This window comes from Pyxicephalus adspersus, chromosome 6 (assembly GCF_032062135.1).
Source record: "Pyxicephalus adspersus chromosome 6, UCB_Pads_2.0, whole genome shotgun sequence".
NCBI classification, from domain to species: Eukaryota; Metazoa; Chordata; class Amphibia; order Anura; family Pyxicephalidae; genus Pyxicephalus; species Pyxicephalus adspersus.
Window position 1 is genome coordinate 85,010,824 of NC_092863.1, and position 15,100 is coordinate 85,025,923.

A 15,100-nucleotide genomic window follows, 5' to 3' on the forward strand; every position below is an offset into this window, starting at 1 on the left:
CTGAATTTGTGACAAACCAATTTTGCACAATATTTTTATTTATGGAATAAGTGTACATTTTTCACTCCAGTTAGAAGATAAGCAGGACTTAACCACAATCTCCATCCATCAGTTATTTATTTTACTGCATTAGACACCAAAAAAATGAGGGTGGGAACTTTTATCAGCAAACTTTCCAAGAGCCTAGATGGGTATATCAGCCTACAATAAGGGCTGAATGATGTGCTTTGTCACAAAGCCTTCTTTTTTTTCAGACCAGGCAGCCGGCCATGTTCATTCGTCTGTTTGCTTGGTAAAACTGCTTATGTATGTTTGGATATATTATGTAGGCTTTGAATAATTCAAATTATTTTGTTGATGTAGATTATTTGTTCTAGCTCTGACACGTTTCCCTGGCCATAGTTCTGCCGTTACAGCATTTTTTTTACTTGAGTTTTTGGTAGTTAGTTGGTACTTTATCATATAAGCCTTTAAATATAATTAGAATTTCTGGGCAGATTCATACCATCTCCAACTTTTGTTTTCTAAATATTTTGCAGAGGCCAATGTTTATTCAGTGAATGTGCTGTAATTTTTGCTACTTTTTGTATTGATGTTGAAGTTGGATACTGTAGTGGGTATTGGTGGTGGTACACATTGTGTTCCCTGTCATCTGATGTGTGCAAATTCATGTTCTGGGTCAGCTGGTACTGTGGGCAGAGCAGTGTGTGCTGCCTTGGTTGGCCATTCTTGGCTAGGTGGGAGGGTGTACATTGCAAGTCAGTACACCAGAAGGTGGTCAATGTCATACTCCTTTACACTGGTTATTATTTGGAGAAATTTTACTTACATTACTTAATGAAAAAAATACCTTACACCAGCAGTAAAGTGTCTCCCCCACCCTGATGGTAAGAGAAGATTAATGCCAAAACCCTGAAAATTTCTGCAGAAACACTGGGGTTCCATTGAACCATGGCTAAAAAAGGCCTAACTGGACTGAAGACAGAAACCTAAAACATTTTATCAAATATTGATATATTTTATATTCTCAATGACACATCTAAAAACATTAATTTTCAAGCATTTGAAGGGCTTTTAATGGGCAAAAAGAACATAACTAGCATCTGGGACAGCAGTTAAGAGATTATTATTCAGCCTCTTTCTTACAGGTGTGTACTTTACTTACATGACAGGGTCTTCACAAATGTTTTGGCATTTTTAGGTGTAGTTTTTTTTGTAATTTGCTGTCAGTGGAACAAAGTAACTGTGGCCGGTATAGGGCTCACGTTCCTAAATGTACAAGAAATTTGTATCTTCACTACCAGTGATTGACTTTCTGCGGTGTTCTACCTAACGAGTCGGCCAAAAGCTTCATTAACTATCCATGTTATCCAAAGCAGCTTTCAATATTCATGGCACTCTAGCAAGTTGTAGCTTTACAGATGAACACTGGAGCAATTCTGTACCCAGTTTCAAATTAGGAAATAAGCAGATTTGCATTAGTTATAAAGTTGCCTCTTTTTTTTTTACTCTCAATGTGAGGACAGAGGTAGGAAATATTGACTGCCTTGACTGCTTTGAATAATGCTTCTATCCTAACTAATCAGTGCTATTTATTCACTACACTATAACAGACTTTGCCAAGCTGTACTGTGATAACTGCAGTGGGGAAGAGTAAATGGCCAACACATAATACAGTTTAACAGGGGTGCCTGGTTTAAAAAAAAATTACAAACAAAATAATTCCCTATATTCTGGCAGGTATGACAGTAGACTAAACATTGTATCATGAACTACAGGAAGCATGGTGGCTGAGAGGTTAGCACGCTGGCCTTTGCAGCAGTAGGTCCCAGTTTCGAATTCCAGCCAGGACACTATCTGCATGGAGTTTGCAGGTTCTTAGGTTTCCTCCCACAACCCAAAAATTTGCAGTTAGGTTATTTGCCTTCCCCTCATTGACCTTAGACTGTATTAATTACATATGACTATAGTAGGGACATTAGATTGTGAGCTCCCCTTTGAGTGACAACTAGTGACATGACTTTGTACAGTGTTTGGCACTAAATAAATCAGATATTAGTACAGGGAAAAAAAATTTTTATGCACCGATAAAACCCATACATAATAGCAGTTTAACACTACATAATTTATATTTCTGCCCATCTCCAACACATCTTTGCTGCACAGATCTATACTGCAAGGAAGGAGACTGAATTATTCTCAGCAGTGTTTTAGTAACATTTTGAGGTATAGTTGCAAGTAAAATATGCCAGAGATTGGTGGATGTTCTTTGATGTTTGCTGAAATGGAAAACTGCAATAAACACTATTTATGTCTATGTGAGAGACTCTTATACTTAAGTTTATTTTTTGGGCAAAAAGATATATATATCAAATATGTCAAAGCAGGCTTTTATTATACAGCTGAAAAAAAGAGATGATCTTTGCCTTATTGTTAACCAGGTCCTACGCCATCTTAGACCCTTGGCAGCGAATCTGTGCCTTACCATGGCCCATAGATTCCCTCAATTTGGGGAAAGTGAGCTATCAGATATACCCCTCAAAGGGTAATTAGTACATTACTACTTCTAAAAAATGTTAAAATGACACAAGACAACAGGTTTTTTTTTTATACTTTACACCACCTGCTATTATCTAACCAGGGCAAACAGGGAAGGGTTATTAATGAAATATAGAAAGGATGTCTAGCTATATCCATTCCTCTCAACCGGGGGAATGAGTATAGGGGACTACATTAGCACCCCTATCCCCAAAAAATAGACACCCACACTAAAAAATAAAAAAATAGAAATTAGACAGACAAGCTTACCAATTTTAAAGGATGAACATACATCCCCTAGAAGGTAATCATGCCATCAAGCGATATAAATCTACATCAACCGTAATGTCAATAGTAAAATCACAAGATTTCTGAGTTATGCTTATAGCGCAGGAAATTCTAGGTGACATAATGGTAAATGGGATTCCCTGCGCCAATATTTGCCATTGTAAACAGCAGGAGCCATAGCGGCCATAGTGCATTTTTGGTTGCAAAGTTTTCTATAAAACACACCAGCATGTCTAGTCTGACTTGAGACCAAACCTCAACCCTAATCTACCCACTGGCTGGAAAGTAAAAGAAAAATACTGATAAACTGGTCTATTACTAACAAGTTTGGTGTTTTTTGTTTCATGACTTCCTAACTAGGACAGTATATGGTAAAATCGGTTTTGTAGCTAAAAGAGCAAAAACAGAAAACAAATCAGAAAAAAGTACTTTACTTTTATTTGGCACTTGAAAAAGAAAAATAGTTTAACTGGTTGCAAGAGAACCACAAAACCGTTCACTGTAAATTTTCATAACAAAAACTCTCCCAGCTACAAATCAAGAGCCAGGACAGAACATTTAAACAACACAGAACACCACAAAATATTTAACACTAAACACTTAAATGTTTTTTTCACAAAAAAAAAAAAAAAAAGGTGCAACAGCCTTTTCTTATATTAAAGTGCCATATCAACAATTATTCCCAATTCTCTTCCATCTGAGCCACAGAGGGGGAATATCCTGAAATTCTTTGATCTTCACTAAAGCCTCCTCTCTGCAAAGAAAAAAAAAATGGTAAAAAAAATGTAATGCTTTACCATTCAATATCATTGATTTATGGTCATTTCACTACTTTACATATTCTAATAAAACCTATTAAATTTGACTGCTTCGCCACTTTCTTCTTTTTGCCCACTATCAAAAAAGCTTCCTTAAGAATGACAGGCAGTCTCTTATTGATCCTGACTGGTTAATAGCCAGTCTCAAGACCATCTGTGTGAACAAAAAAAAAAAAAAAAACCCCTAAAAACATTTACACACCAAATTAAGTCTTTCCAGCAACCATGACTTCATATGCTATAGAGAAATACCATCTGTGTATTAACATTGTTTTTTTCTGATGTAGGTGTTACAGTGCAGGCATGGTTAAACTCATTTTAGGGATTAGGCTTTATAGCTCTTGCTTCTTTATATTGTACAACATATATTACCTTTCTATCATCTGTGGATGCAAACCTATGTGCCCGTGGATTGAAGCCAGGCATGCCCTGGGCACTAAATGCAATTTCTTCAAGCCAAGCAGGTACTTCTTGATGTGCCTGTGTAAACAGCAACACGCGTCATACCAAATTATCAAGTCAATCAGTAAATAATTATGTAGGTTTTTATTAACAGACTGATTTAAAAAAAAAAAAAAAAATAAAAGTATAACTAATGGCATAATTTTATTTCAACACCAGCAGCAAATATAAGCCAACAAGTTGGCAAATTGAATTAAGGCAGCAAAGGATATGCAATCATGCAATGTCCTAAGTAAATGTCCTCCATGATTCAAGCGCGATCAATAAGATCAAATGAATGAAACATGGGCAAAAGGCACAAATAATATCTGAATGTGCTAAATGAAAATCTACCAGCATAACTAGTATTCGAGTACCGTATTTTTTGCCATATAAGACGCACTTTTTCTTCCCCAAAACTGAGGGGGAAAAGTTAGTGCGTCCTATACGACAAATGTGTTAAAAAAAATAATTCAAATATTATACTCACCCGATACCCGGATCCTGCGTGTATCTCTGCAGCAGCGTGTCTCTCTTCTCTCCTCTGCCAGCATCGTGTTTTCTCCTGTCTGTAAAGCAAAGCGAAAGAAGCCGGCACAGCGCCACCTGCTGTTCCCTGTCCTAACTGCCGTACAATAGAAAAAAAGCACAGAGTGATCAGAAGGGGAATTTGAATGACAGAGTGATCAGAAAGGGAATTTGAAAGGTACAGAGTGATCAGAAAGGGAATTTGAAAGGTACAGTGTGATCAGAAAGGGAATTTGAATGGCACATGAGTGATCAGAAGGGGAATACCGGTATGAATGGCACATGAGTGATCAGAAGGGGAATAATCTTTCAGAATCTTTTTTTCTAGATTTTCCTCCTTTAAAATTGGGTGCGTCTTATATTCCGGAGCGTCTTATACGGCGAAAAATACGGTACTTACATCAGCTAATACTTTTACAAGTGAACGTGCAATCCTTTGTTCATCGTCTCCTCTTCTATCAAAGAACGAGATTGCTCTTCCAGTATTGCCACAGCGTCCAGTACGTCCAATTCTATGGACATATTCATCTATATCGTCTGGGATATCAAAATTGATAACATGACTGACATTCTCAATATCCAGCCCTCTGGCAGCAACAGATGTGGCCACAATTACAGGACACTGTCCTGTTCTAAAGTCCTTTAGAGCAATCTCTCGCTCTTTTTGTAATCTGTCACTGCAAGTAAGAAACAGTAAAGTTAAAACATGATCTTAAATCTGCTTGTATACAAATGCAGGAAAATCAGCTTGAAAGAGTGCATGACATCTGATATTTCTCTTCATATTATATATAAGATTTTGTTTCAGGTTTTTCCACACATTACAAATAAATATAAAATAAAAGGTATGCAACCTTCACTATAAACTACCCTTACCCATGAATGCTGGTTGATGGGATTTTCTCCTGGCAGAGAAATGTAGCTATGAAATCTGCTTTTTTCTTAGTTTTCACAAACACCATTGTGCGCTCATTACCTATTACAAATTAAATTTTAATATGTAAACAAAACTACAAGATACAAACAATTCTGATAAAAGAATAAAATTGATGACAGTCACTATAGACCTTATTAGAACAAGAAATAGTTCAATAATATCAATGGCTTTCTTTCACTCAGTCTATCACTGGACTCTTAAGAACAGCAGCCAATATGTTCTTAAAGAGTAGTGCTTTTTTTTTTTTTTTTTTTTTTTTTTTTAAGTTTTGGCTGAAGTTGCATTTAATTATATGTACTGCAATCCCTTTTTTTAAAATTAAAAAAAAAAATACTATATATACAAACCTATTTCCTGCAGGATTTCCATCAATTTGTCTTTCTTTCCGTATTCTTCAACTTCAACGACTTGTTGTTCCACATCACTGCATGCACCACCAACTTGGCCAACCACAACAAACAAGTAATCCGGCTTCAGAATCTCTCTGGCAAGACTTCGTAAGAAAAAAAAAAAGTCTGTACAGCTCAATATAATAAATTCCATTTTTTAACAGTGCGTCTCATAACCACCAACAAATGTAAAAATCAGTAGGCCAAAACATATCTGTTTTAACATTTGGCTATTTCATTTGAACAAAATAGTTTTTTTACAGCATGGAAAAGGATTAGGATATACTTTTTGTAAGATTTTTCCCTTGCACCCAAGCACATAAAATACTCTACCCTATTCTGTGCAGTTGAGACTACTAAAAACATGCTCGTTCAGCAACTTTCTCTGTGGTCCAGAAGTCTTCATCTATAGTTTTTACATGATCTTAACTGACCAGGGCCAAATGATGTGGTATACCAAGATTGTTCACTTAGCTGCACATGCATAGCAGCTCACATTCTACAAGATTACAAATACGCGGTATGTTTTTTGGTATTGCAGAGAGATATGGCATGACTTATGCAAAATAAAGAATCCTGCATGCTTAAAATTTTTATACATTTTCAGTGTAAAACCACCGAGTTTGTGTAGCAAAAATGACATCCTTTGTGTGCTTCTTACAAAGCAGAGGACAGGGGACGCTAAATGCCTACACACCAGATCTTAAAATTACAAATATGTACATTTTGTCTTACTACTGTGGTCATGATGGAAGTTATAAAAAAAAAATAACCAGATAAAAATTGTTTGTATTTGCATGCCCAAATTAATTACCTCTGTATTTGAGTGGGGAAAGTAGCACTGAACATCAGTGTTTGTCTGTTTTCTGTACTTGTCATTCCTGGACTATGCAACAAAGCGTAGATGTCTTCCTTAAATCCCATATCCAACATACGGTCAGCTTCATCCAACACAAGGTAGCGGACCTTACTTAAACCAATCTTTTTAAAAAACAGACAATAATAGAACATAGCACATGTTGAAAGTTGCACAACACTAAAATCTTAGGGGAAGTTTCTATTTACGGAACACTAAATCCTCTGGTAAACATATCAAGAGAATAAAAATAGAGATGCAAAAATTCAGCAGAATCAGCCCCTCCCTCTTTGCCAGAATTCATGCTATAATGCACAGTCCATCCATAAGGGCACATGGGCAATGACAGGAAAATCCTATTACTGGAATCAGACATATATTTTATTTTAAAGTGAGAGTTACATTTTGAGATTTTACAGGCAAATTGGTATGCGTCTAGTTAGGTTTAATGCTCACTTTATCAGGGACAATTGTAAATACCTTCTCCTTCTTGATAACATCCAATAATCTTCCAGGGGTTGCACAGAGAACGTTGCATCCTTGAGAGATCTGTCTTAATGAATACCCCGTCTGTGTTCCTCCATAAATGACAACTGGGCGCACACATGTTCTGTAAGCAATGGTTTCTTTTTTAAAGTATGCTATACAATGTTCTTTTGCAAAAGAATCACATTATTTTATGTTTTGTGATTACATGTAAACCCATAGATAAACCAATATCAAGTTTAAAAATGCCTTAACCACTGCAAGAAAGAAAAACACATTTAACAAAATCCTGGATTATATATATATACACACATATACATATATATATATATATATATATATATATATATATATATATATATATATTAAATGCAGTCACATTGATTGGGAGGTGTTTCATAATACAAATGGACAATGACCCAAAACATACAGCCAAAGCAACCCAGGAGTTTATTAAAGCAAATAAATGGAATATTATTGAATGGCCAAGTCAGTCACCTGATCTGAACCCAATTGAGGATGCATTTCACTTATTGAAGACTAAACTTCGGACAGAAAGGCCCACAAACAGCAACTGAAAGTCTGCAGTTCAATTGCATCTGGGTTGTTTGATTTAAAATTAATTGTGGTAATGTACTGTACAGAAGCAAAATTAGAAAAAAAAATTCTGTCCAAATATTTTGGACCTGTGTTTAAAAAAATAAAATGTTTTTATTCATATTATATTTATATCTACCTCTCATTTGAGACAGTGATTTGGGGGGCAGAACACTTGTCACAAGTGGGCCCACCTGTTTTATATGCAGAATAATCTTGAGTGAATTTTGAATGTTTAACAGAAACAGGCTACTGAAGATTTTAGTCTCCAATATTATGGTTAAAACAACTGGGATCAAGTAGATTCTGGAACCTTTCACATACTAGTCTTGCCACTGCAGAGCTAAGCGCCCCCCTGGAAAGCAAGAGTCTCAGATTTATTCAAGTTGGTGAAAAGCTCCCTCATCAGAAGGACCAGGAGATGATGTTCAATGTTTGCAATAAAGGTGTACCTTCATGCAAACAAAGGGACTCTTTGGAGGGCTGAGAAGACAGCCAGCAGCTAACCACAGCAATGTATGAAAAACACCTATACATGGATGGAGCCCATTGCTCTGGCTACTTCCAAGTTGTACCACACAGAACCATTTTAGAAAAGCCTGGATTCAGCTAAGATCATTGTTGATGGCTTTTTTAAAAGCTGCAATGATTAAGTTTGCACTTAGGGTAAGATGACAAAGCTTGATTCTGGTAAAAAAAAAAAAAAAAATTAAAGGAATAAAAATCCTGTTTCTACCAAACACCTAACATTCAGGACACTTGAAAAAAAATAAGGCAGTAGGAGGAGTCTTGGCTGGCCACAATTTTTGTTTTACCACAACTGCACCAAAAATTACTTTAGTCCAATATTATCAACTCCGTAAATGTTCTCACTGAGAGTATACCACTTCAGTAAGCATAGTAAATAAAACTATTAATGGAACATGCATTTGCTGAGATGTTAGCATAACCTAGACAGAAACCAAATCCATTGGGTTAAACTACTTTGTGACTGAAAATACAAGTAAAAAATAAATATGCCATATCTCAAAAATCACCGTCCACACCTACCCGTATGCAAATTTGCGAGCATCTAGATAGATCTGATAGATCAGTTCTCTTGTAGGAGCAACAACAATGGCTTCAGGTTCTTGAAGGGGATGAAATGAACTAGATGCAACACCATTAGCCATCATATGAGCCAAAATTGGCAAAAGAAAAGCAGCCTGAAAGAAAATGATAGTTATACTAACTAAAACAAAAAATATTAAAGAAATACATATATCAGACACAAATGCTATACATTACCAAAATCACATGTTCAAGGACAAAACAACGTATTCAGACTTCATAATTTTTGAGACTGTAAAATCAAAGACTCACTGTTTTTCCAGATCCTGTTTGTGCACAAGCCATTAAATCACGACCAGCCATTACAATTGGAATACTATGCTTCTGTATGGGAGTCAATTTTTCATATCCAGCTTTGTGGACATTTCTTGCTAGTGTGTCAGGAAGTTTGGCTTCTTCAAAAGTCTTCAAAGATATAGAAGACAATGTTAGAAAGATATGCAAAACAAAAAAACAAAAAACACTGAGCAGTTTAAGCCCAGAGCCCTGCTTCCATAGCTTAATGATATTCACATTTGTGGTTTCTCTGCATTTTGGAGTGCAATCAATGGAAATGCATCAAAACAACTTTGAGGTAATAAAGCAACTTGATTGTCAAATGCAATACTATTTCGATAAGAAAATCAATTAAAAAGTGGTCAAATATAAAAACCTTACATGCACTAATGGGTCAATTCACCCTCTGCACTGCAGTAACATGTGTATTACCATTCTCAATGGCACCACAATACATCTTCCTTCCTACCACACCAACTCTCATGTGATGTAGAATACAGCATGGGCTGTGCAGCTGAAACTGCTGTTGAAAGTGCTGCCATAATGCAAAGCAGGTTAAGAATGGACCCTTAAGGGGATTTCATCAGTTTTCTCAGCTAACTCATAACATTAGCAATATTAGTTACAGGTTTTATATTGCGGCCTCCTTTTCCTTCTAGTATTCAGAATATATATGCAGCACATGAGGTGCAGCAGATATTGGTGAAAATGAAAATGTATATATGGAATTTATATGAGGAAAAGCAAAAGTGTTTCTCACACATTTGCAATCTCTTAAAAGCAAACAAGCCCACAGTGCTAACACAAAAATCCATGGGAAAGAGATGGGGGATCTGCAACCCACCCCATACCACAAAGCCTGGGGACCTTTAAAAAAGCAATTCAATGATGGAAGGGAAGGCAGTGCTATCAAACTGAAATATAAGAAATGTGGGCCATAGCTAAAATCAATCAAGAGAGACAGAGAGGGGGTAGAGAAAGGGGGGAGAGAGGGAGAGGGGGTAAAGAGACACTCAGCCCAAACCGCATTCATACAAAGAAAGGAAATTTATTTTGGGTGATCTGGAGTCAGAGATGTGGAAGAATGATTTTCTCGTTGGTAAGTTCAGAAACTATTCTAAGCCAGAGGGCACAAGAAAAGGGGACCAGCAGGAGAGGAAGGAAGTGTGAGTGTGGGTGTTGAATAAAGGAAGTGTAGTATAACATAAAACCCACAAAGCCAAAAAGCTTTTCCTAAAGTCTCTCTCCCGCTGGCTCTCCGAAATGGGCTCAGAGTGGTGGCGGGGGGCGGGATATCAAGGGTTCTACACAGCTTTCTGCACTTGTGATGCTGGCCCTGGATAGCAGTTTTGGGTATGTGGACTACCGTGTTTCCCCGATTTTAGGACATCCCCATTAAGTAAGCCACCCCCGATTTTTAAAAAAATAATTAAAAGACACTCACCCGTTTATAAGACAGCTCTAGATACCTGATCCTGCGTGTGTGTCCTTTATGCTGGCTGCAGCGTGTGTGTCTCTGATGCTGGCTGCAGGGCGTGTCTATTCCTGAGCCAAACTGAAAGTAAAAAGCCTGCACAAACATGAGTGATCATGAGTGACTTTCAACAATAAATGTGTACTGTAGTCTTCTTCATGGAAAAATAAGACATCCCCTGAAAATAAGACCCAGGGCATATTTTGGCATTTCAAAAAATATAAGAGAGTGCCTTATAATCGGGGAAACAGGGTACTACCCTTGGTCTAGATGTAACCAGTTGAGCAAGCCTGTTATCCATTAGTCCACACTACATCAAGGGGTTACCCAATTATTTCACAATGAGGGTCATATAAAGGAGTGATAAGGACATCGTAGCTCACACAACCCTAAAGAGCTGTATGTAGACCTGCTTTTTTATATAAAACAAGCATGTCATATCATAAATAAAAACAAGTTTGCAAGGGAATAGACAAACCAGTATTGCCGGTGGAGCATCACTTCCAGAGACATCAACCACAATGTCATCATATTTGTCAAAGTTAATGCCAGTCTCGTAATGCTTAAAAATATCGGCTTCATTATCCGATGGAGGAGGAGGAACATATGTTACTCTTGGTCCTATTGAGAGAAAATCAAATGTGACATAATTCTCTAAACAGGTTTTTTTTTGTTTTTTTTTTAAACATTCAAAACATTTCACCTATCTGCTTACCTTGATCAGAACTTTCAAATTCATCTTGACCTTAAGAAAAAAACACATTATTCACAAAATAAAAAAAGAAAAGGACAATGCACAATCAAAGATATTTTATTATTTTACCTTTACCAGATTTCACCCCCACATCTTCATTTCTTCCTCTAAAACCACCTGTTAAATAAAGGATTAAAATATTATTCAATCAATAACCCTTTGTGAAGAAAACATGGCAGATCATACCACCCAGAGTCCCCAGAGGTCCAAATACTGGAGCAGAAATCACCCATAACAAGGCTAAAAGTTGTCTGTTTGCTCTTAAGGACATTTCCCTAAATAAGAATTTCATTCAAATAAAAGTTTAAAAGATTACATTTCCCAGCAGGAAAAAGCATCAAGTGGCTCACTTTAAAACAAAAAGCTGTTGTACAAAACTATGTTGCCAAAAGTCAGAATAGGGCAAATCACTGACACCCATCAACAGCGTGTACAACAGTCCTAATGCAAACCTACTGGCCCATCACAATAATGGACAATAAAACAACCTTTGCAACATTAACTGTGCCATCCCAAACACAAAGCATGTTTTTGTATTGCACTAGCTTCTTCCAAAACCTCTTTCCCTTGTCAAAGCCTCGATTGCCCAACATTAAAGAGATTACCAGCTGTAGTTTATAACATCTTGAAAATTATACAGTTATGTAAGTCATTTAATTATTTTATACCAGCAAATTACATCTACTCATACAAAGGACCCGCCTCTTCTCCCAAAGTCTCTTCTTCCTTCAAAATCGCAAGAACTAGCTTTTTTAAAAAATGTCAATTAGATTTAAAATTTGTACGGTTCTTAATGCATTCATTCATTTTTGAAAAGTCAAATTTTATGTCCAGAAGAAAAAGAGGCGTTCTTCAATGGCAGAAAGACAGTTATTTATCACAAAAGAACACAACAGCATTTGTTTTTTTATGTAAAATTTATTTTGCTTTATAAGAAACAAAAATCATTTTGACTGCATTTTTGGCAGTGTTTGTACTAAAATTCATTCATAATACAGCTGGAAAAAACAATATTAATTTTCAGAAAAAGAGGCAGAGGCATTACATGCACATATCTTACTACGGCACATGAATATTTAAAATGTTGCATTGAAACAATCTTGCTCTAGGAACTTAAACATGAGAACAATCCTTTCACCATCAGTAACCCAATCAAGATCGATTTAGCACCATAAATGGAGGTCATACAAAGATATTAGAAAATACAAAAGCTGCACCAAACCCACCAGTAAAAGTCTAAACTTAAAACTCTAAACATACCAGAAATTGAGGAACCTCCTCTACCGCCTCTTCTTCCAATTCCAAAACTAGATGATTCATTATTAAAGCCTTAAAAAAAATACAGGCAGTGTAAAAATCAAGAGTAGGGTAATTCCGAGATCTGAAACCAAACTTATCCCAGTGATTTATCCCAGTGATATCCCAGTGAATATCAGTTATTTTTTATAAGAATGATAAAATTCCCAGCAAATTATGGCACATAAATGGGGCCTTGAGTAATAACCACACTGCACTCACCTGGTAGAGAAAACCATGTTTTTCTTAATCTTAAACATAATTAAGCATTGCCAAACAAGTTTAAAGCATTACCAATTAAGGAGCAAATCATCACAAACACCCAATACCACCCATCAAGCAAGGAGGGGAGAAGATTTGCCTTGTTGTGGACACAGAACCTGGGCTCCTTAAAAGTCAAAGGCCATCTGTGTGACGGCTAAGGCTTGGCTGAAACTGGGTGAAAGTAACAGTAAAATGATCCCTAACACACCAAATTGACTACAGCAGAATGGCTAGGAAAAATGAAGATGTTGCAGTGGACCACTCAAAGCCAAGGTTCCAACCTGCTCAAAATGCTATGGCAAGATCTTGAGACCTGTGCATAAACAAATGCCCACAAACCTCAAACTAATGTTGTCAAACTAAGAAGCCTGGGCTAAAATTCCTCCACTGAATGTGAAAGACTGAAATTCATACAGAAAATCTTTATTAAGTCCGTGCATATAAAGGTGGTTCTACAAGCTACTGAATCATAGGATGTAAGTAGTTTTTCACACATCTGCATTTTGGCCTCTTGTTTACCCCCCCTGGCAGTATTCCCGACATGTAAAATAATTCCAATTTTAAATTTCCTGCCGGTAACACCCAAAACTACTTACAAATACAAAATAATCATACCGCCAGGGAGGTTAATAATGTTGTGTGTTTCACACCTGAGGCTAGAATATATTTTAGGATCCTGTTAAGGCCAGGTATTATTTATGTCCTGATATAATATCTGATAAAGGGTTTATCCATTTAAAGAGATTCACCAGAAAGGTGTCCATTCTGAATGAAACCTGATGGATGTTTTTTAGAGAGATATGCATGGTATTCCGGTAAAATTGCTGAACGTGACATTAGAAATGCAGAGAAAATATTTATCTACTTACCATCACGGCTAGCAAAAGTGTTTTCATTTATATCTTCACTACCAAATCCTAAATAAAAATAAAGAAAATATTGTAGATAGTTAAAATTTTTAAAATTATAACAATGCAAATTTCTTTACATATTTCAGTACGTAATTTAATTACAATGCAGGTTTTCATCAAAATATCAACTACATACTGAGTACATAAAAGTTATTTTCTATAATGTAGGGACACAATGAATTTAACCCCCCCTCTAGCGGTCTAATTCTGTCCAAATTTCTGTGCAAAAAGTGTTACAATTTTTTTGCATGGAAATTTATTTTACATTGTAGACTAATTCTTAGGCATAACACCCCAAAATATGTCCAATAGTTAACAAATTTAATAATAAACTTTAAATAAAAAAATCTGTTTAAAAAATAAAAATGTAATATACATTGCACATTTAGTTCAATAGCATTATATATATATATATATATTTAATATGAAGATTTCTTTGTATTGGACTCAATACAGCTATTTTTTATTGAATCCCATACAAAATTATTTGAATTTCCTGCCGCTCCGCCTGCACCGACGTCACAGTAAACCTTGTAGATCTCGGCTCTTCACTTCGCAACTGGAGATCAGTGAATCAATGAGAGGAGACGTGTTCCCAGGACCTGCGGGGACCAGAAGGACAAATGTGGACGACAACGGAGGAAGTGGGGTTTTTCTTAGCTTAAAGCAACCCCGAGTGTGACTCAGGATTACCGCTTTTTGCAAGTGAAAAACCACCCCAAGTCACACTCTGGATTACCGCTAGGGGGGTTAATGTGATTTACGGCCAACAGCACTCGATGTATGTTTCCTGGAGCTAAACTCCAGCCAGATGGAAAAAAAGCACAACTAAAGTGCAACTCCACTTAGTCAGGATAAAAAAAATTTTTTTTTTTTTTAGCAAACTTATCTAAATCACTAATTCCAAAAGCCACATCATATGATCTGACTGAGAAAGGTCTCCTGGTACAGGTATAGTATTCTGAGCTCAGAACTCAGCCAATCACGAGCTGACATTTCTGGAGGAGTTCTGCAGATTACCAGGAAATCCCCACACAAAAAAACCATGTTTCTAGTTTTAAATGTTTTAATATTATCACAGTTGATACAAAATAAACCTTCATGGTCACATTTCATTACTAAATTGCAAAAAAAAAA

The 15,100-nt window shown here is 36.3% G+C and overlaps 1 protein-coding gene across 3 annotated transcripts in view; it reads right to left on the minus strand.

Moving 5' to 3' along the window:
- Positions 1-3,241: 3,241 nt before the first annotated feature.
- The window catches only part of DDX4 (DEAD-box helicase 4), a 33,136-nt gene continuing 21,277 nt past the window's right edge, over positions 3,242-15,100 (minus strand). For all 3 annotated transcript variants that reach the window (XM_072416429.1, XM_072416427.1, XM_072416428.1), the window contains 14 exons: positions 13,922-13,969; positions 12,753-12,821; positions 11,562-11,609; positions 11,454-11,483; positions 11,217-11,359; positions 9,241-9,393; positions 8,929-9,083; positions 7,276-7,405; positions 6,754-6,920; positions 5,898-6,043; positions 5,490-5,589; positions 5,014-5,290; positions 4,017-4,124; positions 3,242-3,580 (listed from right to left, as the gene is read on the minus strand). In XM_072416429.1, coding sequence (XP_072272530.1) covers positions 3,503-3,580; positions 4,017-4,124; positions 5,014-5,290; positions 5,490-5,589; positions 5,898-6,043; positions 6,754-6,920; positions 7,276-7,405; positions 8,929-9,083; positions 9,241-9,393; positions 11,217-11,359; positions 11,454-11,483; positions 11,562-11,609; positions 12,753-12,821; positions 13,922-13,969 — 1,652 coding nt within the window. In that variant the 3' untranslated portion in view covers positions 3,242-3,502. The remainder of the gene's footprint in view (positions 3,581-4,016; positions 4,125-5,013; positions 5,291-5,489; positions 5,590-5,897; positions 6,044-6,753; positions 6,921-7,275; positions 7,406-8,928; positions 9,084-9,240; positions 9,394-11,216; positions 11,360-11,453; positions 11,484-11,561; positions 11,610-12,752; positions 12,822-13,921; positions 13,970-15,100) is intronic.